This window comes from Centropristis striata, chromosome 11, assembly GCF_030273125.1.
Source record: "Centropristis striata isolate RG_2023a ecotype Rhode Island chromosome 11, C.striata_1.0, whole genome shotgun sequence".
NCBI lineage: Eukaryota > Metazoa > Chordata > Actinopteri > Perciformes > Serranidae > Centropristis > Centropristis striata.
In genome coordinates this window covers 20,951,678-20,974,738 of record NC_081527.1, presented here as the reverse complement: position 1 = coordinate 20,974,738, position 23,061 = coordinate 20,951,678, and the positions used below count along the sequence as shown (strand labels likewise).

Here is a 23,061-nt window from a genome sequence, read left to right as displayed (position 1 = left end):
GAATGAGCTTTTATGAACTCCTGGAGCTGCTTGATAACAAGTTGATCATTTGAATCAGCTGTGTTGGAGAAGGGAGAGATTTTAAAAGGGAAAAAAGGGTATATTTTTCACTACTTTGTGGAATTGACTTCTATACATGAGGTATATTTGTGTTTTTTATATCAAGCTCCTCTACCTGCATCTCAACCAAGTTATAGCTTTTATTAGTTGTTTTGTTGTGATTTATTCATTGGTCTTTCAGCAGTGATTTATGAGATTAAAACTGCCTAGACAGTTGCTTTTATTTGGTTCAGTTCCATGATGCTGGTTGTAGATCTATAATATATCTTGTAGTAGTGGGTAATCCATCTTTCTATGCTGGGCACATTTTAATGATAAAAATTTCTATACACTACAGCCCTGAAATATGTTTTTCCTTTTTGTATAATGCTTACTGCTGTTATTCTGTGCACTGCTGCAGTGGTGGAAAATTCACGACTGTTGTATCAAATAGCTCTTTGCTATTTTCCCATTAGCTTGCTGGAAGTTGTAGCAAAAGGAAATTTGCAAAGAAACATAAATTCTGCTCTCTTAGTTTCCAGCCTCCTTCATAGCTCATTACATCTGACCCACAGCTGCAGCACCTTCAGACACTGTTGATTAGGAGAGCTATTTTTCCAAGTGGCACGCTCAAACAGCTTTAACCTTCACTTTACACACAAACACAGCACAAAGTGCTTTAGTTTTCTTGTTATGTGCTTGATTTTGATGCATTGTTTGGGTGTTGAATTTGTGTTTGATATAAGTGTGTTTTTCCTTCTCAGGGACGTGAAGCCTGATAACATGTTGCTAGACAAAGCAGGCCACTTAAAACTGGCAGACTTTGGGACCTGCATGAAAATGAATAAGGTATCACATGAGATGAATGTTATTACACCACATACATTATATATATTTTAAGTATGATGTTTTAAGTGGTTTTGCTGATTATTTAGGTTAATGAATAAAGTATTCTTACTACAAAAAAAAAAAAGTTGACATTGTGATGATTTTTCAAATGTTGTTCCTCTGCAGGATGGTATGGTACGATGTGACACAGCAGTGGGAACTCCAGACTACATTTCGCCCGAGGTACTGAAATCCCAAGGAGGAGATGGCTATTATGGCAGAGAGTGTGACTGGTGGTCAGTGGGAGTGTTCCTGTACGAAATGCTAGTTGGTGAGTTATTTCCTGTAAAGCTCAATGTTAATGTTATTATACCTGTCATTATTATTAATAGTAGGATGTCTGGCTTGCCACAGTAGTCAGTGTTACTGGTGTTATAGGGTGTTCAGTCAAACACCTTTGTTTTGCACCTTTTTTTGTTTGTTTCAATAGGAAAGAAATGTCAAATTCTGAATCATTTTCATTGCCGGCAATTTTCATATAGAAGGAATTTGCTGTGTTTTGAGCCAAAAGAACAATGTGCTATATATAGATACATATTAGGGAAACGAGTACTTTGGATAATAAAACAGCAGCATAATTGTATAATATTGAAGAATAGAAAAACTACATTACAGCATTACAAACAATGTGTAAAATGAATTTGTGTTCTCAACACCGGGCAGGGATGCTCTGGGTTTTTTCTGTCCTCAAGGCTTAACAACCTGCCGGAGCGTTTCAGGAGTGTTTTGCCTGTCAGCTCCAGCAGCTGTGTGACAGTCGTAGTGCTGGGCAGCTGTAGCTGATTAAGTCAATTATAAACTGAAAGTGTAGAGTGGCAGCATGGAGTAGCAGGATTCAGATGTCACTTATCACGTGCAGGGCTTAGACAGAGCGTTGACCGACAAGACGACGGAGGAAGAACTGGTGCCAAAGCGAAAAGCTAAATCGCTTATTTGCCAGTGCAGCCGATTTTAAACCCAGTCGACAAATATATTTTCTTGTAAAAATGTCTGATATAACACAGTTTAGTAACTGGTGGGATAATTTCCTCACAGTGGCACCCCTATTGTAATTTTTTTATCAAACAAGAAAAAACCCCTGATCATTTCTACTTTCTTTCCATAAAAAAAACACTATTTCCTGTTTTTTTTTTTTTTTCCAAGTTCAGTTAGGCCGGTCACAGTAACACATTTTTTAGGACGATATATTGTCACAGAAAATATCACGATTAACAATATTATTATTGTTGTTTTGAGACCATTTTATGCCGCTGAAATAATAATAGTAGAGCATAGTAATCCAAGTATATCCTTTTCGAAAGCAACAAACTCGAGAACATTAAACATTGGAATTGAAATGTGGAAAAATAATATTAAAATTACCTAGATAAATAAAACATAAATGTATAAATCACAATCCAAACAATAAATAAAATAGACTCTCAGGCTATTTTAACAAAAATTGCACTAAGATAATTTCACAATATATATTGTATAAATAATATATAAACAGCTGGAATGGCTGTTTTGGAGATGTAAGTTTTTTTTTTTTTTTTTCAGAAAACAACTATCCTGTTCGATAGTCGATATAGTAATTATCATGACAGGTCTATGTTCAGATGTTCAGTATGTATGTTTGTCCGTTCTGTGGACACATCAGTAACCCATTGCTCTTGTTTGTCTTGTGTCGTGCACAGGTGACACTCCTTTCTATGCAGACTCCCTGGTGGGGACCTATAGCAAAATTATGAACCACAAGAATGCCCTGACCTTCCCCGACGACAGCGACATCTCCAATGATGCCAAGAATCTCATCTGCGCTTTTCTGACTGACAGGTTAGATAGTGGCATACCGGGCGTGGGATTCTGAAGTGGGTTCTTATCATGAGACCCTTTCCCTGTTTAGGCTTTGATTGTTTCCCGGCTGAGGGGGCCCTCAGTGGAAAGAATCTTGATTTGCATACACATAAGCCGCGTTTCCTTTAGGGGGAAGAGTGGCCACCGGCAAAGTTTCAGGCCACACCCTCTCAAATGTCCGCTCACTCTGCTTGTCTCCATTACAAAATGGCCCCAGGGGGGTTTACGACACTCCGGAGGTGACGTATGGTTTTCGATCGTCGCGACGGATTAAACACTGGAAACGCAACTGTGGCCGCCGTCGCTAACTGTGCACGTCAGCAGCTGATCATAAAGGAAGCAGCATGGCTAATTATGCACATCGTCTCCGCTGATAATAAACATTGTGCACAGTTAGCGATGCCGGTTAATTCACGATCACTGAGTGTCCGGTTCTTGTTGTAAACAAACAGAGGTCGCTAAGTGAACACCTCCTGCAGCAGCAGCACAAACACACTGTACTGCTACAGAGCTAACTGTTAGCCTGTTAGCAATTTGGAGACTGGACGCTTAGGGTTAACATCCCCTCTGGCTCCAGCTGCAGCTGGGAGAGACTGCTGCAGGAGGACTGTGCCGCTTCGACTCGTTCTTACTCTCGCCGCCCCCACGGCTCTTTAAGAAGAGTAACTAACAGCGAGTCTCCAAAAGTCTCCAATAACACCAGAAAAAGTCGCTGAATTTGTCACCAGACGCTTTTGAAAAATAGTCGCTAAGGGGTCTGAAAAGTCGCTAAATGTGTACTATTTCACATCCTGTTTAGTGTTCTATCCAATCAGCAACAAGGCTTTTTTTCAGGGGAGAAAACGGCCCTGCCCTTCAACAGGGATAAAATAAGTCCTGTCAAAAGACCGCTCAGGAAGGCTCATATTCAAATTAGGGGTGCTTCGGCGAGTGAGACCCGCCTCATTCCGGGTATTGGGCTGTAGTGGAAACACCCTTATAGTAGCATGAAAGATGTGAGATATTGAAGAACTGCTGCAGCTGGTGTAATTAGAGGTCGACTGATATATCGGCCGATACGTGCGTGCGTTCGCCGATCAGTTAGCCCATTTCACTGAGCCAACATCTGCCATTCTCTGGTGAGCTGGCTGCTGATACCAGAAAAAAGAAAAACACATCAAATATGTGGATCATCTGAGGCGCCACCACCTCCAGGCCTATAACAACATACACGTTTGCGATCCAACTGTTAATATGTTTTGTTTGTTTTGTTAATACATGTTTCTTTTTTTGTTTAAATTGAGACTTGTGTAACATTTGTTATCATTGTGTCATTTTTATCATGTAAACGGAGGGAGAAAAGGCAATATCGGCTTCAAGAATCGGTCCAAAAAAATCGGCAGCACATATCGGGGATCGGTTAAGACTGATGTCAAAATAATCGGTATCGGCATCGGCCTTAAAAAACCTGTATCGGTCGACCACTAGGTGTAATGAAAATCATGTGCATAACTGTTGAAATAATCAAGAATCAAACCAAGCATGTTCTCCTTGACCTCCACAGGGAAGTTCGACTTGGCCGTAATGGTGTGGATGAGATCAAGAGGCACCCCTTCTTCAAGAATGACCAGTGGACATGGGAGAACATCAGAGAGAGTAAGGGCTTTTTCACTGTTAAGATTACGGATTACTATCACACCTCCCTTTTCATTTGGCAGTCTGCTCACTGTTACTGCAATCATGTAGCCAGCAATCATGTTTTCCATTTGACCTACTACAGACAGTTGCAGGAAATTCTTGTAGACGAGCCATTCATTCAGTATCCTTTCCAAGACCAAACGTGATTCCTGCTCAGAGGAATAATTGGCAGCGCAGCGCTTTTTGAGGCCAACAACAGGGAAGCAGTCCATTGCAAATGTTAATGCACTGGGATTGACAGTGGAGCAGAGAGAGATTAGAAATGTAGGGCTAAATCCAGGAGCTATAGTCAGTTCTTTAGTGGCTTTCTATTTAATACTTTACTAGGCTGAAGTCAGCACTTTGGTGTTGGCCACCCTTGTCGTTCCACTGGCTGACCAGCTCTGCTCGCTGGCTGCTTTCCCTTGTTTTAAAGAGGGTTTCAAAAGAGATCTGTGATCCAGAAAAGCTCTGCAGAGAAAAGTGAAACCCTTGTTGATGTGTCTCTTATCTATCTGGAAGGTAATCTGCTTTAAAATACAGCTATGATACATTTAAAAAAAGAAAGAAAGTATTAATTGGAAATATTAGGGGAACAATAGAAAAATAAGTCCAAGTAAAAATAAAATGTTTTAACAGGATTTGGGTTCATTTTTAATCCTAAGCAGTTTCAGGGCATGTTTTGCTCATGTCACATTTTGCTCACTGTTCTGTTTGAGCAAAATGTGCAAACAGCCTGCAGTTCAAATTTTGCCTAATTTTTGTCACAAGACTGTTGTCTCGAAAGAGTCATTTATAACTAGCAGAAGTAAAGAAGAATAAATTGAAAGGATCTGTTCAGTGTAAATTGCTTGTTTTTGTCAAAAATGTTCAATGATGAATGTAGAATCATTGTAGTAACAATGCAGAGTAAATGTGTTTTTTCATAATACAGTTTTAAACGTTCTTCATACTTCACATTTGTTAGTGGATTGTCAGAAATTCAAAAAATCTAAAGATAATTTTTGTTTTTTACAGTTTTTGCCAAATGGCTGATAAATGGTGTCATTATGTCATGCAATTTATTAAGAAAACAACAAAACAAACATGCATTTTAAACCAGCTGGCAGGTTGTGTGGTTCAGAGGGTGAACTGACCATACACATCTCGGTATGAATGCTCGGATGTACAAAAAATATAATATTATATTGTACCATCTCTTTGCATATATTAATGAAGAATAAGCATTTTAGTTGTTAGCAGTTCTTAATTAAAATTCTCTGATTATTTTACTGCTGATGTAAGCAAAACTGTATCAGAGACCATTATGAACTTCGATTGATGTTTCTCTCATGTACAGTACAGGCCAAAAGTTTGGACACACCTTCTCATTCAATGCGTTTCCTTTATTTTCATGACTATTGACATTGTAAATTCATCAAAAATATTAATGAACACATGTGGAATTATGTACTTAACAAAAAAAGTGTGAAATAACTGAAAACATGTCTTATATTCTAGTAAGCAAAGGGTGGTTACTTTGAGGAATCTAAAATACAAGACATGTTTTCAGTTATTTCACACTTTTTTGTTCAGTACATAATTCCACATGTGTTCATTCATAGTTTTGATGCCTTCAGTGAGAATCTACAATGTAAATAAAATAAAGAAAAACGCATTGAATGAGAAGGTGTGTCCAAACTTTTGGCCTGTACTGTATGTCCCTTTATTTAAAGACTTCCAATCATTTTGGGAGTGTCTTCTGAAACCTGTACTTTACATTTTGATTGGATCCTCGACTGCGCCTTTAACACACAGTGACTTATTACTCTATATGTAATGATCAGTGGTGGCCCTGTTTGTCCTGTCTCACCATGAATCTCTTTCCTTGTGGTCCCGTGTAGCGGCTGCCCCAGTAGTGCCTGAACTGAGCAGTGACGTTGACACCAGTAACTTTGATGACATCGAGGAGGACCGGGGAGAGGAGGAGACCTTCCCCATACCAAAGGCCTTTGTGGGCAACCAGCTCCCCTTCGTAGGCTTCACTTACTACAGCAGTCAGCAGTAAGTCTGCCGGACATGTTGATAATCTACACTACTGGTCAAAAGTTTTAGAACACACCAGCTTTTCCAGAATGTAATTGAAAATGATGCAGTTTAATGTCTCAGTGTACTCTGAAATTAATGCACATTTGCAACATTTAAAATTCTTTATTGAGCATGATAGTATTTTGAAAGTAAAAAAAAGATTCAAAATCACATTTTATGTTGGACTAAAGGACTAAAAAAAGACAGAAAATGAAAAAAAAAAGACACCAAAAGACACAAAATTACTTAAAAAAGACACAAAATGACCAAAAAAGACACAAAAAGACACAAAATGACTTACAAAGACATGAAAAGAATTCAAAAATGGACAAAATAGCCCAAGACTCCATAGAGTTAAGTTGTTAACCCATTTCTTGTTCCCTGAAAAAGGCCTTCTTGTATAATTCTGAAATGTACATTATTTTTCAGTTTTGGTTAACCTTACCTTTTTTTATTTACCTCTAGTAGTCTTAAAAGGACTTGTGACTTCAGCAGCAATCTGTAGTGTTCACTTTTTTCATGGTAGGAATCAATTTGTCCCAGTAGACATTGTTTGAATACCTCATTTAGGAACAAATCACTGATCTATTAACTCTTCGGTTTTTTTCGGTAAACGCTCCTGTCATTTACAACACTGTTTTGTACATTTATCTCGTCTGTAAAGTTGTTTTTCTTTCACTTTGAGAAAATGTTTTAATAAAACCGTTGCGATTATGTTTCAGTAATAAAACCTGTTTTGTTTCCAGCCTATTGCGTGGCTCTGCCGCTGCCACAAAGACCAGTGACAAACGTGGCAGCACCACAAAGGAAGACAAGAGTCATGTTAGTAGAAAACTACATTTTTCGAGATGTAGAATATATATTAATTTTCCTTAATGTGGGTATTAACAATATCTGTCTGTATCTAAGATGGTTTATTGTGTGTTTCAGCTGGAAAACCTGCAGAAGAGGATCTATCAGCTGGAGGAGCAGCTCCATAGTGAGATGCAGCTTAAGGACGAGTTGGAACAGAAATGCAGGTACGAAACAGGACTTTCATTCATACACAAAAAGTTAGCAGCTTACATAGTCAAAGCAGACAATATGCAAATTATTTGGTCTCATAGACAAAACGGTTGCAAACAGACAACAGCGTTACAATGGGAGGTTTAGTAAGAAGACATACGTATTTACTTCCAATGAAATATTTTTATTCTTCCTAGTTACATTGTGATATTTGTAAATGCAAAACAGGGCCATAGGTATGCTTTTATAACATGGAGCCAATGTGTTCTTTGCCCACGTGGTTGCATGTGTATTCTTTATTGTTTATAAGGAATAAACTATACTTTTTGTACACAAATGTACACGAGATATTCATACAAGACATTTGTTGCAGTTAAGTGATTTTCTCAAATTCTGTTCTCCCCCTAGGACATCAAACACCAAGATCGACAAGATCATAAAAGAACTGGATGAAGAGGTAGGAGGTTTTCTCTAAACATTTCTCTAAAGAACAAATTATAAATTTGATGTTTAATGTTTTAACAGCAGTCGTATTCATGAAAACTTTTATTTTTGGATCACATCTAAAAAGTGTGTTAATAGAATCAAACGAAGTTGGTTTGCTGTTCAGGGGCTAGATTAAGCACCGGTTTCTTCTTGCCACATCACAGCTGCTCTGTTGTTCTTTGCCACAGGCAAACCTGAGGAAGAGCGCAGAGGCCAGCATGTCTCTGCTGGAGAAGGACAAGATCATGCTGCAGCACAGATTCACAGAGTACCAAAGAAAAGCTGACCAGGAGGCAGAGAAGAGACGCAACTTGGAGAACGAGGGTAAAGATAATGAGCTGCTGCTGACGTACCATTCAGACACTGTGCAATTAAAGTATAATTGCAGAGTAAAGCGCGGAAGCAGCCACTATTTGAACATAGCTTTGTTGCATGTTAATGCCCTATCCTCTCACTATCACTTGATCTGGTCACGGCATATGCCCCCAAATGGATTACCTGGAATCCTGGTGTGACCTGCTGACTACAGATCCAGTTAACTGTTAAAACATGCGCATGTTTGTCTGACCCATTGATTTGCAGCAGAAGACAGCACTAAGTGGATTGACAAACTGTTAGTGTCAAAGACTTGATAGGCTGTCCTTGTGAAATAAGGGATGAGATATTGCTTAAGGATTAAAATAAGAGGCTATTATGCTCATTTTCAGGTTAATACTTATATTTTGGGTTTTTACTAGAAATCAGGCCTTGTGCATTTCTCTGTGGTTTGAGCTTTTGATACTTTTTTTGTATTTACATAGCACCTAGACCAGACCTGGGCATTGGGCGGCCCGCGGGCCACATCTGGCCCGTTGGCTGTCCTTGTCCGGCACGCATGAGGTTACCCAGAAATTAGAAATCAATACAACCGTAGTGCTTTTATTTTGAAGGCCATTTACGTATCAGTTACCCGAGTTACCGAGGTACCTTGTCAAAAACACCTGTCACTACCTACCTTTCAAAATTAAAGCACCCGTTTCACACTAGACAGCACCTTTTCAAAATAAAAGCATCACAACATTGTAAAACGCCTAGAAAGTGTGTGTGTGTGTGTGTGTGTGTGTGTGTGTGTGTTCTCATTTATTTATATATTTATTTGATTTACTCCACATTAACAGTCTTATCATAACATGTATTGTTATCAATAGCAGCTCAAAACCATATAATTTACTGTATTTCATAAAGCGGTTAAATTAATACTGAGCAGAATTTAGTTCAGAGTTTTGGTCTGGCCCCCGTAACCTTAGTGGTATTGGTCATGTGGCCCCTTGGGAAAATTAATTGCCCACCCCTGACCTAGACCGTCTTTATAATAAAAAAGGCATAAAAAATCTCACTTTTTAATATTAGTGACCTTTAAATGAAGCCATGTCTTAATTCATTTCCATCTGTTTTCTTTTTCTAGTATCAACTTTAAAGGAGCAGCTTGAAGATATGCGAAAGATCAGCCAGAACTCTCAGGCGTCAAATGAAAAGATGGTCCAGCTGCAGAATCAGGTATACAGTAGACGCATACATGCATTCACTCATACACACACACAGTCTGGACTGGTGGACGAGAATTGATGAAACTTAATTTACTACTCCTCTGTGTTGCGCTCGACAGATGGAAGAGGCCAACGATCTCCTGCGCGCAGAGTCGGACACGGCAGCGAGACTGAGGAAGAGCCACACGGAGATGGCCAAGTCAATGAGCCAGTTGGAGAGCTTAAATCGCGAGCTGCAGGAGAGGAGCCGTGCAGCGGATGGGGAGAAGGCCCAGCTGGAGAAGGAGCTCCTGCTGCTTCAGAGCACCCTGGAGTCGGAGAGGAGGAACTACAGCCTGGGCTCCGAGGAGATCAGGGAGCTGCAAGGTGACCCACTGACACACAAACGATGACGAAAACAATCCAGAGTGTAAATATCACTTTAAAGACAAAGACAGAGGTGTAGAGATTATAAAGTGACAGTTTGTTTTTCTCGTTCTTAGCGAGGATGGCAGGCCTGCAAGAGGACAATAAAAACTTGAAGCACAGCCTCTCCAAAGTGGAGACAGAACGCAAACAGGCCCAGGAGAGGAGCAATAACCTTGAAAAGGTATACACAAGAAGTACCAGTAGCATTATTTGTGCAAACACGTATGACATTTTTCCATGCTTCCAACTAGATGTCAATCAATGTGCTGTGTGTGAGTCTGTGTGTTTGTGTGCGTGCATGACTAAATGCATGTGTGAATGTTTGTGTATGTATACTTACAGATGTGTATGTGGGGGAGGGAGGGGTGGGTTTTGTAATTTTTATTGTTTGTTTTTATTCTTTTTTTTCTTTTTTGTAAAGCACTTTGTGTTGCATTTTTATGTATGAAAAGCGCTATATAAATAAAGTTTGATTTGATTTAGATAATGGTAGAGTTGTGTGTTCAGCTTGCCTTTATGTTTGCTTTATCATAATCCCTCCTCACAGGAAAAGAACAACCTGGAGATTGACCTGAACTACAAACTGAAGACCTTGCAGCAGCGTCTGGAGCAGGAGCAGACGGAGCACAGGGTGACGCGGGCACAGCTCACTGACAAATACGAGTCTATCGAAGAAGCCAAATCAGCTGCCATGAATGGTATGCCAGTCCTGTGTCGGAGCATGCCCCGCTCCACTTTTTTTTCCTCTGCTTTTTCCATTTAGTTCCCTTCTTTTTCTCAATTCCCACTTAAACTTCTCTGTCTCTTCATTTCTATTGCCTCTCTTCCTATATTTCAGTTAACTCCTTTCTGACCTCATCTCCCTCTTCCTGTTTCATCCTTCTTGTCTACAATCTGAACAGACTCACCTGCAGGGGATGTTTGGGTGGGAGGAATTCAGGGAGTGTGAGCCGGTCGGCATGTCAGGGCAGTGCCTCATTGCATATTAAAGCAGCAGGACTCTGAAGCAATTTTTTTTTTGCAACAGAATGATAATCTATCTGGGAGTCTTTCTCCTTGTACATGCTGGAAAAGGCTTAATTTCTTCCATGATAGGTACCTTCATAATTATTCAGGCTCATGATTGTCAAAGTTACTGGCTTAATCAGAAATGTCCTGATTTTTATCAAAAGGTTTAGACATTTTTTCATCTGGATTTTCAGTATACATTAACACCTTGTTGTGTTTTCAGTGCATTGTAGTTACAAAAAAAAACCAAACCAAATATGCCTCAGAATATTCCCTTTGTAATAGAAACACTTAGCGTTCTTGCTGTTTCTCCATTCGTTCATTTAGTTCTAGAATATAAAAAGAAAGGTATTGGACATAGGGGTGTGCCATATCGTATCGTTCACAATAATATCGGTATATTTTTTTTTGGTTAAAAAAAATGCATATCATGATATTGGCAACGTTCTTACTTCTTGATGTAGTGGTTAAAGTTGTTTTAATCATAAAAAGCTACTTACTCCCTAAAGTCACTAAACGCATGCAGCTTTCAAAATAAGAGCACAGTGTGTTAAGAGATTCCACCACAGAATTTACAAGAAGACTGTCAAAATAAGATGCCTTAAATAAAACATACAAGAACCTTTATTCTCCTTTACAAAATTTCATTAAAATATGCCCCCAGAACCCCTAAATGGTTATTTTTATTATTTGCTCATACTCAAGAGTCAAGAGTAATTTTTTTTGTATTTGGCAACTGTTGAGATTTGCACTTCAAACTACATTTTAGATTTTTTATTATTTATACAGACTAAAAAAAAAAATCATATTTTCTATGTCTTTTAAAGTATTTCCTAGTATCGTCTAGAATATCGTTATCACAAAAATAGCCTAAAATATCATGATATTCTTTTAGGGCCATATCGCCCACCCCTAATTGGACAGATGGATTCTTTCGGGTGATTTCAGGGTGACCATGTTGATATTCAGTCACTTGGCAGTAGAAGAAGGAAATGACTGTTGTTGTTTTTCTGTCACTGTCCTCCTCCAGCTGTTCAGTCGAAGATGTCTGAGGAGAACGGTGCGAGGATGCGGGCGGAGAGCCGGGTAGTGGAGGTCGAGAAGCAGTGCTCGATGTTAGAGTTTGACCTCAAGCAGTCTGTGCAGAAGATGGAGCAGCTGATGAAGCAAAAAGAGAGACTGGAAGATGAGGTGAGTAATTCCCTCTCAGTATGGCAGTCCACTGAAAGATAATATATTTCCACATCAAAATGTATAGAAACCACTGGACCTATGTTATATTTTGTTGAGTTGTGAATGTTTCTGTCATATAACCTTTACCCCCTCTAGTAAGTCCAACTTACACTTAAAGTAAATAAATAATGATAGTAATAATAATAATAATACATATTTATTTGACATTAGGTGGCTATATATAGAGATATAATTTCTTATTTTTTAAGTGTTGAGTATAAGGGGATAGGCCTAGATAAGTATTTTATACTTCAGCCTACTCCCTTTTTTTTCGAACCAAAATGATATAAGGAAATGCATATTGAATATTAAGTTAACTTCCGGGGAAATGCTAGATGAACTGTCAGTTTTTGTGACTCATACAATGTAAACGTGAATAAACTTCAACAAATTAACGTTTCCATGCACATTATAAATGATTGAGTCACCTCGGATGTTTTTTTAATTTGCAAAGTCCGTCTTTTGTTATTGTTTTGATTGAGCCCTTGCGACAAAAATGACATGCTGTGCATTTTAATCTTCAGCTGTATCAAATCAAGATGCCTTTGTGTGCCTTGCATCAGAGATATCTCACCTCTCTTGTGTCTTCCGTCCCCAGGTGAAGAGTCTACGGATACAGGGTGAGCAGGAGTCGAGCAAGCGCGTCCAGACTCAGAGTGACCTGAAGAGCCGCAATCAGGAGGTGGACCGTCTTAGGTGTTCAGAAAAGCAGCTCAAACAGGAGATCAACGCAGCACTAGAGAGTAAACGCTCGCTGGAGTTCCAGCTGGCACAGCTGACCAAGTGAGTGACCGTCGAAAATCAATTTTCTGTGCATAAAATAAACAGAATCGAAACGATGATGAATAGAATACTGCTACTGTTATGTTTGTATTATGTTTACACGGAACATTTGCAGTGACTTTAGCTCCAGTTAATATAATTCTGAAATTAACTGGCAGCAGCTCCAGCCAGGGGCTCTAATTTTCTGTTATTGCTGCACCGGCCAGTAAGGCTCTTTGGAAGTCAAGGCGTAAATTGCCCTACAATTGCCTGTTATTTTCAAATAAGTGCTATTATTCCAGCTTAGAGGGCGACTATGCCAAAGCTGTTCTGCAACACTGTTTACATCAAAGGATTAAAGTTTAGAGTCCAGCTCCATCCACTCGATTGCTAATCCTCTGGCTAGCGCTGCAGCCAGTGCCGCTGTTTGTCTCCGCCTGAAGGAAAATGTAACAAGCACCACAAAGAGGCTTGCTCTATTTGACTGGAATTCTTTATAAAGTGCTCAAACCTGCGAGCGTGTAAAATTGGCCATATGCAGAATGAATTAAGAAACGAATGCATTTGGATGATGTGTTAACAGACAATACAGAGGCAACGAGGGACAGATGAGGGAACTTCAGGACCAGCTTGAGGCCGAACAGTATTTTTCTGTAAGTATAAGTCCCCATTGTGTCTGTCCTTTTTTATTCAATGTGATCGCTGCTGGCTAACCCGCCTGTGTGTCCTCCTTCAGACGCTTTACAAAACTCAGGTCAAGGAACTAAAAGAGGAGATTGAAGAAAGGAACCGGCAGGTACAAGAGGCTCATAAAAAGGTGCAGGAGTTGTGCAGTGAAAGGTAAGCGTGTCAAGGCCATCGCTTTACTGGTGTAACCACTCAGCTAACAGTTTTATGTCCGATTGTTCTGAGCTTTTTATTGTTGGCTTATAAAAACAAATGACCGAATGGACAAAGTTCCTTACTGAGTGTTTTTTTTATCTTGGATAAAGGGACTCCCTGTCCGCCCAGCTGGATCTGACCGTGACAAAGGCCGAGTCAGAGCAGCTGGCCCGGGCGCTGCAGGAGGAACAGTACTTTGAGCTCAGCCAGGAGAACAAGAAGGCAACAAGTAGATATAAGCAAGAGATGGGGGAGAAGGAGTCTACCATTGCACGGGTGAGCAAACCCAACACTATTTCCAGCAATTTCATTTTGTCTGCTTCTGAATATTATTTCTTAGTTTCTTTTGTTCAGACAAGGTAAGTAGGAGATGTTTTTACCTGACATGTTTCGACTGACAACTTCAGTCTTCTTCTCCTCTGAAGAAGACTGAAGTTGTCAGTCGAAACATGTCAGGTAAAAACATCTCCTACTTACCTTGTCTGAACAAAAGAAACTAAGAAACAAACCCAACACTGCTGTATTATTTCCCCCGATATTTAGCAAGATGTAACTTATTTTATTGTCTCAATCTTTAATGGAGAAAGGAATAATATTGAGATTTCTCTGCAGCTTGAGGATTCCAATAAAACTCTGACCAAAGATGTGGAGAACCTCAGCAAAGAACAGTCTGAATTAAATGAGAAGCTTAGTGCTCAGGAAAAAGGTACCGTCCTTACCTAGACCTTCATGTCTCTTTGCTGCATTATAATGACATTGTTGCTCACGCCGAGTCTGTTTTCCCTCAACAGAGTATGCAGCTCAGAAGGAAGAGATTGCAAATACAATCAAGGCCAACTATGAGAAGGTCCTCAACACAGAGCGTACACTGAAGACTCAGGTATATATGTTTTACTTGGGAGGTACTTGCAAACACGAGTGACCCAAGTGGAGATCGTTGGCTCATGCTTTCCAATTATTTATCTTCTTTAATACATCAGGCGGTGAACAAGCTGGCAGAAATCATGAACCGCAAGGACATGAAGCTGGACCAGAAGAAGAAGGGCAGCACTGCCGACTTGCGGAAGAAGGAAAAGGAGAACCGCAAGCTTCAGCTGGAACTGAACCAGGAGAAGGAGAAGTTTAACCACATGGCTATCAAGTATCAGAAGGAGTTGAGCGAGATGCAGGCGGTAAGTTAAAGAAGTCTCAAAATACTAGAAGTCAGTAAAAGTCAAAGATGGTCCTTGTTTTGAATCTAAATCTCACGGCTTCGCTACCAACAGCAACTGGCAGAGGAATGCACATATCGCAACGAGCTGCAAATGCAACTGGACAGCAAGGAGAGCGACATCGAGCAGCTTCGGGAGAAACTAAACGACCTGCAACTGCGCATGGAGAATTCTAGTGTCACCAGTTTGCAGACGGATGAGACGGACAGCAACATCGCAGGTAGGGTCAACACACGGCCTAACTGGACACTGCTGCTGCTACTTCTACTATGCATAAGAAACTCCAGATTTCATCTAAAAAGTCAGAGAATTGCATACTGTACAAACGCATATTGTATTGGAGGATTCATGTTCAATACAACATTGAAAATAGCTTCCAGGGTCATAAAATGTTTCTTTTTCTTTGCTATTTTTAGATATGTTGTACCTTGAACATGCCATGCGATCTACGCCTTCTTGTTTTTAAATCGAAGCATACTCCAGCAAACTTTACCCTTCCCTCAAGTTTCATTGAAGTAATGTGTGCTTAACATTTTTCTATATTTCAACTGTGTGTTAAAAGCCTGACTGGCTTAATGGAAAATTAGAAAATCCCTTAACTTAATAGAAGTTATGTGAAGTTATATTGAGTTGGCTCATTATTACCTTTTTAGATTATCTTATTATTATGTTGCTCTTTATTCTTTGGCAGATGCTGTCCCTTTGGTACTGTTGGCATTTAAACATTATTTTGGATAACATCTTGTATTCTGAGATTTGTTACTTTTTTTTGTGTGGAGTGTTAAATCAATGCTTTCAGGATGGTTAGGAACATTGTGTATATTCAAAACAGAATACCAGGTCTTTACTGAACAGACTGTAGAAAGAGTGTCTGTGGTTTTAGGTTTAGCACATTAAGAGGAAGAAAGCCAAGGAAGTCACGCAGTTTTCTTTGTAAGTCACACTGCCAAACATACAGCTGTACGGTGACTAACATCCTCTGACACATGTTTTGTTTTATTTATTTAAAAATATGCCTCATTGTAGATCTGTTTTTATATTTGCTGGTGCCTGTGGTTAAATCATTCTCTCTTTATTTCCTTCATGTCCAGTCGGTTCTCCTTGCTCTTCTTATCTTTGTAACATCTATTCCTTTCCCTCTGTGAGTAACCGGGTGGACGAGCCCCTCTTGCCTGGTCTGTGCTGCAGCATATTGTGTTTGTGTCGTTTTGCCCCCGATTTATTTTATTTTTTTTAATTGGTATTATTTTGCTGGAGTTGAGAAAGAAATCTCTATTGCGGGGAATTCAGCAACACTTTTGAAAGACGCCTGATGGAGTGGAGAGACAAAATATCCGTCAAAACCAACAAACCAACAAAATTTATTTGACAAACTTTATGTCGGGATGTTGGGCAAAAGATGCTGGGCCTGGCAGAGAATTTGCTTAATGTCACTGGGTCAACCCCAACGGTAATGTAACCACATCAGAGGTTACCGTCATACAACTCGACTACGCCCAGTGTGAGGTTTACCACCTCACTCTCAGCACCTTTCAAAACATGTCTTGAAACTGAAAACGCTGTTCTTAATTCATGCACCGTGTGCTTCAAACACTTAACACTCTTATTGTGTTTGTTTTTGTTCTTGTCGGCATGTTCACCTAGGAGTTCTGCTCGTTTGGACACAAAGACCTCCCTCACAACGTCACATTTAGTAGACAAGCCCCTCTTAGTTCACTGTCCCCATTTACCTTGTGTTCAGCCGCATGCACCTGCTATAAGATAGTGTTTATAAGCTGCAATGCACATGGTTGTTTCTGTGAACAGAGTGAGTGATCAAGCTAATTGAAAGAAAATAAATACTAATTCCTGCTGCAAAATTTATTAAAGAGTTTTTTAACATCATTTGAAATGACAAAAATCTTACATGCTCTGCTAACATGCTGTAAGAAGGACTTATCGTGTCTAATGTGTTCTCCTGCATGGGGAGTATGTAGCAGCAGCATGGGATATCTAAACCAGTGATTCCCAACCAGGGCTACTTCTGCTGTTGCCAGGGGCAACATGGAAAGATTGTAGGGTAGCTCAACTATCTTTAGTATAAAAAAATATAAATTAGGGTTTCATTTAAAAAGATAAATGAATAAAAAAGCTGTAACACCTGAAGAGTTATGTAAGAGTATGTTAAAACTAATTAGCAAGATGTTTAAATGGGTAGCTAAAGTAATAAAAAAAAGTAGAAATTAATGTGTAAAACCATTGGGTAAACAGTTAAAATAGTTTGCTTGAAGTAAATTGATAAACTTCCTAAATTCCTAAAAGTAATAAATGGTTGAAATAGTTAACTAAAAGCAATTGATAAATTGAAATAGTTATGTAAATGTAATGGATAAGTGGTTGAAATAGCTAAAAGTATAGATAATGCTTCAATTTCTTACTAAAAGTAATGGGTACACTGTTGAAATAGTTGCCTAAAAGTATTGGATAAACATTGCAAATAGTTAGCTTAAAGTACCAAATAAATGGGGGAAATAAGTTAGCAAAAAGTAGTGAATAAACAGTTTAAATAGTTAGCTAAAAGTAACAAAAACAGGGAAATTCCAAGCTAAAATTTACGGATGAACGGTTAAATAGTTAGCTAAAAGTAACGGATAAATGTTTGAAGTAGTTGCCTTAAAGTCCTGGATAAACAAAGGAAATAGTTAGCTTAAAGTGATGGTTAAACAGTGAAATAGTTGGTTAAAAGAAACATAAATGTTTGAATTAGTTGTCTGAAGTAATGGATAAACGGTTCAAATTGTAAGCTAAAAGTACCAGATAAACAGGGGAAATAGTTAGCTAGAAGTCTTGCATAAATGGCTGAAATAGTTAATGTTAGCTAAGTTAAGTACTGACTAAATAAAAACAATAATAATAATTAGCTAAAAGGTAATGGATAAACGGGTAAACGTAGTGTGACTGATGACCAAGCCACTCTAAATATTTAATGTTAAGTAATTATAATTGTATGAATAAATGTCCAGTTTTATATTATGAATCAACAAGTTAATCTATTAGGGCTGTAGGTGTAGGGTTGGGAACCACTGATCTCAACTAATCTCTAATCATCCACTCCAGTGCAGTTACCGTAACGCTGGCAGAACTCCTCGTGGGGTTCATCTGCTATTTTGAAACAATTATGACCTTTGTCACTTAACTTTTCATTTTTTTTCCCCAGTTGAGTTTGGATTTAAACACTGCATGGCCTTTTTCCACACTGCATCTAACCTGCATAGATTTATGAATGTTGTTGCATTCTGGCTGCTTTTCAGAATCCAGGTTGGAGGGTTGGCTGTCCATTCCTAACCGTGCTAATATCAAGCGATACGGATGGAAAAAGCAGGTATGTTGTGTTTTTATTTGGCGTTTCCTCTGCGCACCTGCATTGTGTTGAAGTCTGTTATGGTTTGTTGAGAATGCTGCCAACCCCTCGAGGGCAATATCCGTCTTCCTCTCATTGTCCTTTAAAATATGTGCAGTATGTGGTGGTGAGCAGCAAGAAGATTCTGTTCTACAACGATGAACAAGATAAGGAACAGTCCAACCCCTCAATGGTACTAGATATCGAGTAAGTCCTTTCTTTTTACTCCTCCTTCACGGTCACACTTTTGTTGAAAAGGAGTTGTCCGCAGAGGTCATGTTGGATTGTGTTTACATTTCAGTAATAGTGTTGTTCATATGCAGTTGCTAATTTTGTGCCTTCTCATGCAGCAAATTGTTTCATGTGAGACCAGTCACACAAGGAGACGTGTACCGAGCGGAGACGGAAGAGATCCCGAGGATATTCCAGGTTTGAGGCTTCTTCCTGTGCAAGCGATTTCTCTTGATTTTTTTCATATTTTTATTCAGCCTGGACTTCCGATGTCAGATTCCACGAATCTCTGCTCAGCCTCAGAATTGCTTATTTTACTGCAGATTTTTCAGACTCTCTCTGTCTGTTTACATTCAGATTCTGTATGCCAACGAGGGAGAATGCAGGAAGGAGGCGGACATGGAGACAGTCCCTCAGGGCGACAAGACCAACTGTCTCCCACACAAAGGCCATGAGTTCATCCCCACGCTGTATCACTTCCCTTCCAACTGCGAGGCCTGCTCCAAGCCTCTGTGGCACGTCTTCAAGCCGCCTCCGGCCCTGGAGTGTCGCCGCTGCCATGTCAAGTGCCACAAGGACCACCTCGACAAAAAGGAGGACGTTATTGCTCCTTGCAAAGGTGAAGCCCTGTTCTTGTCACTCTAAGCTTTTATTTATTTATTTTGAACTTTTTATTTAACCATTTTAATAATTTTACATAACATTTCCTGACAGAATTTGAAGTAAGAGAAATCACAATAAACTTCCTGAGCATCATACAAGAAAAAAGTGTTAAGACATTACAACAAATACATTAAATACAGAAATAAGTAGTTCTGACATAACATAGTCATAAAGTTAGTGTTAATCTTGTAAATAAATAAAAATAAAAAGTTGAATATTTAGACAATCAAAGAAATAAAATGTCAGAAGTATTGATAATAATGACAACAGGCAGAGTAGACGATATATATAATCTGTGGCTAAGTAGGGTTTTTCAAATAGGCATCTCTTTCCGGCAACATTTCATCCCATCATCCTCTCCATCAGACACCCAGATATTGTGAAATGCAAGACCATCTTTGTATCACTCTAAGCTTTTATGATGAACAAACATGCGATAATTTGGATAATTCAGATAATTCAGTTGAGAGGGGTGTTTATACACAGACACAAATACCATAATATACCGCATGCCCCAGTAAACTGTTGTAAAGGTGTAAAACGGATACTGCACAAACCACGTGGTCTCTTTAGTGGGTCATAGGGCTTTGAAAAAATGTTTTTACGCATCCCGAAGTGAGTGTAAACCATCCCAAAATCTTCTTTGTGTTTTATCATCTATAGTTGTGTTCTATTTTGTCAAATTCAAAGAAATAAGAAAACAAAAGACAGAATTCAGAAAAAATAAGATTTCAATAAGGCAAGGCAAGGGAAATGTATGCGTATAGCACCATTTACGAAAATTGCATTAAAATATTCTATAAAAGCATTGGAAGCTGCATCAAAAGCAGATTTAAAATATATAACAAAGACGGTAAGATAAGATTGCTTAAAAAGAAAAATAATTATTATAACGTATTTTTCTATAGAAAAAAATATGATAAAAAGTACAGGTCAACAGGATTGATTTTAAAATATTCTGAATTATATACGCATATATTTACTTTTTGTTGTTGTTTTTTAGTCTATGTAAAAGCCCTTTGTAATCATAAAAAAAGTGTTCAATAAATGGCAGCATATTTCAGTTCAGAACTGATCTGGAACACCTTGTGCCTTTCCCTGCAGTAAACTACGATGTGACTTCTGCCCGGGACATGCTCCTGCTGGCCCTGACCCAGGATGAGCAGAAGAAATGGATCGGCCACCTCGGAAAGAAGATACCCAAGACCCCACCATCCACATTTTCAAGAGCTTCACCTCGATCTATGTCCACTCGCTCTGGACCAAACCAGTCCTTCCGCAAGAACCCTAAAAGCAATACAGGAAAGCTGAGGTAACTTGACAATTTGTGACCGACGTCTAGGCTTTTTGCATGACATACAATAAAGACAGTGTACTATTGTTTTAGGCAGTAAGTGAGGGGTGTGCTGCAGTCACAAGTCTTATTATATCCCATCTGGTGGGCTGAGATGTGGTCAAGTCAGTCGCGTGACCTGCTGTTTGTCTCCTGTGTTGTAGCAGAGCGCAGTCCAGCCTCCAAGCAGCAGACACAACATCCAGCACTTGTTGACAGGAACTTCTTCAGAAAGTGTTGATTTTTTTGTTTTTGTTTTAGATTTTTCTCTACAACTTTAAACTATTTATTAATTGTGTTACTGGGTGTTTCTAACACGAGACACTTCCTGGTTGCTTGGTTGCTTGGTTGACCCCTGGGCTCTTTCCAGTTGACACTTGGGATTTTTTCTAATTGGCACTAATTTGTTGTTGGGTTCCGTAACTAACTTATAGACTTACTATAGTGTCTCCGTGAGAATGGCCCCCATAAAGGATTTTACATTACCTGTCAAACATGATGCAAAGGTGTTAACGGTGTTGCAGTGACTGTAAACCAGCTTTTTTCGTTTAATGTCACTTAGATTGGGTTACTAACCAACATAAACATTTTGTCTCTCTTTTACTGGACACCTGTCTCTGTTTTTTTGTTTCAGCTAACCATCTGAACCGTTTGGATTTTTTTCTGGACTCTAAATTTTCCCTCCTTCCTCATCCTCAAAAACGGAGAAACCTGTATTATATAAAAAATCATTTAAAAAAAAAAGAAAACATATATCAATAAATATCCAGCGCTGGAAAAAAAATGCAACACATCAGACACAAGGCATCATGGACATTAAGAGGCCTGATACTCCAACAGCTTTCCATATTCAAGAGAAAACCGTCATTCAACTCAACAAACTTGCAGCTCTCCATTTCGACCAGAAGATGGCGCACTCGTCTTGAACTAAAGATGGACAGTGGAGCGATAGAGGGACTCATGTCATGGAGACGTTCTGTGTTTCATATTATATGACAGTTGTGATAGAAATTGGACGGTTTAAGGGGGTTTTGCTGGGACTCCTGCAAGTATGTGTTCAGTTTAAGGTACTGTCATACAGGGATTGTAGATCTGCAGTGAATGGTTGTGTCTCAGGGGTGGAAAATGAATATCAATTTTATAATTTGCCCCCCCAACTGACATATGCTCACGCTAAATGCAAGCAAACTTCTGTTTCCAGCTTAAAAAAAACAGACTGATGCCTTCATCTAATATCTCTGGCCTTTTTGCCTTCATTCTTCTAACTCTGCAAGTCACTTATCAGGTTTGGGACAGAGTATTGGGACATAAGTATTAGACGTTTTGAGTATTGAGTGAGGAGCATGCAAGATCATCATTTAAATCTATGCATTATTTTTATTATTATAATTATTTTTATTGCTCCAAGCCATAAGGAATATTCCATTGTAATGGCATATAGGAGTCCTAAAACTTAAATGATTTGTTTTTTTTCTGTTTATTTGGTACATTGTCTCTGTAATATTTTTTTCTTGTATTTTTTTTTGTAATGTATTGCCTTACATTGATTCATAGATACATGGTTCAAAAGGAAAACATTAAGTTAACAAATGTAAAACTGCACTGTTTGAATTGTAAATTATTTGTAGACTAAACAGGTGTAGCATTTGGCCCACCTAGTGCCTTAACGTTTGGATATTGATTTTACTGCCATATCTGTTTTTTTTTTTCTTCCTCCAAAACAAGACCAATCTTAACTCTTCCATCACTTATTTTTTAAGAAATCGCCACACATTTGTGGTTTTATCGGATTCTTCTTTTCTCTGGTTTGAGTATATAAAATATATATATTAGATTACCTCTTTATGGACACATTGCAATAGAGTTAGCGTGTCAAAACGAAGTCCCTCGACTCGGTTCATATCATAAGACAAATTTCGGGATGGTGTACCTAAAGCGAGCCCACCTGTGTCAATGATTGTCCATGTTAACAATTACAAGTTGTTTCTCTAACACGGTAATGTCCCGTTAATGCAAACCACCCCCACAGTGTATATAATAAGAGAGACATAAGGATTATGGAATACCTCCGCAATCTTTGTATTTGTAACTTTTTGTTCAGTTTAAAAAAGCACTGGAACTATGATCTCTTGTCTTGGATAATTTGCATGGTTAATTGCATTGGATTCCGCACTGATGGATATGTCAATAAACATATCTTTATCATCTATTGTATGCTAGTTTTCACTGTAGAAACACATCCCGGGTTTCTTGTTTTTATTATCTGTGTATGCATGGGTCCATCTCAAAACTTGATTACTAATCAAGCAAAGTTAGGTAATGGCACCAAGGGCCTGAAAGGTCCAGGCTTGCTGTGTACAAAGCATAGAATATATATAAACTTTTAAATATAATGCAAAGTGGTTTGTGCTAATATAATTTGTTAGGTGTTCTGGGAATATGTTGCAC

General features: G+C 38.8%; 1 protein-coding gene across 2 annotated transcripts in view; it reads left to right on the top strand.

The window, feature by feature from the left end:
- Positions 1-22,822, top strand: part of rock1 (Rho-associated, coiled-coil containing protein kinase 1) — a 39,480-nt gene extending 16,658 nt beyond the window's left edge. The window contains exons 6-33 of one of the 2 annotated variants that reach the window (XM_059344261.1): positions 804-888; positions 1,054-1,198; positions 2,604-2,742; positions 4,307-4,398; positions 6,303-6,462; positions 7,233-7,308; positions 7,417-7,505; positions 7,900-7,948; positions 8,166-8,301; positions 9,422-9,513; positions 9,623-9,869; positions 9,986-10,092; positions 10,459-10,609; positions 11,950-12,110; positions 12,751-12,935; positions 13,498-13,567; positions 13,651-13,754; positions 13,907-14,072; positions 14,409-14,502; positions 14,588-14,676; positions 14,777-14,968; positions 15,062-15,227; positions 18,298-18,368; positions 18,505-18,593; positions 18,737-18,815; positions 18,975-19,236; positions 20,385-20,592; positions 21,248-22,822. In XM_059344261.1, the coding sequence (XP_059200244.1) occupies positions 804-888; positions 1,054-1,198; positions 2,604-2,742; positions 4,307-4,398; positions 6,303-6,462; positions 7,233-7,308; positions 7,417-7,505; positions 7,900-7,948; positions 8,166-8,301; positions 9,422-9,513; positions 9,623-9,869; positions 9,986-10,092; positions 10,459-10,609; positions 11,950-12,110; positions 12,751-12,935; positions 13,498-13,567; positions 13,651-13,754; positions 13,907-14,072; positions 14,409-14,502; positions 14,588-14,676; positions 14,777-14,968; positions 15,062-15,227; positions 18,298-18,368; positions 18,505-18,593; positions 18,737-18,815; positions 18,975-19,236; positions 20,385-20,592; positions 21,248-21,251 (3,508 nt within the window). In that variant the 3' untranslated portion in view covers positions 21,252-22,822. Of the gene's footprint in view, positions 1-803; positions 889-1,053; positions 1,199-2,603; positions 2,743-4,306; positions 4,399-6,302; positions 6,463-7,232; positions 7,309-7,416; positions 7,506-7,899; positions 7,949-8,165; positions 8,302-9,421; positions 9,514-9,622; positions 9,870-9,985; positions 10,093-10,458; positions 10,610-11,949; positions 12,111-12,750; positions 12,936-13,497; positions 13,568-13,650; positions 13,755-13,906; positions 14,073-14,408; positions 14,503-14,587; positions 14,677-14,776; positions 14,969-15,061; positions 15,228-18,297; positions 18,369-18,504; positions 18,594-18,736; positions 18,816-18,974; positions 19,237-20,384; positions 20,593-20,777 lie in introns of both variants that reach the window. The other variant, XM_059344260.1, reaches the window with a different exon arrangement.
- The last annotated feature ends 239 nt before the right edge of the window (positions 22,823-23,061 follow it).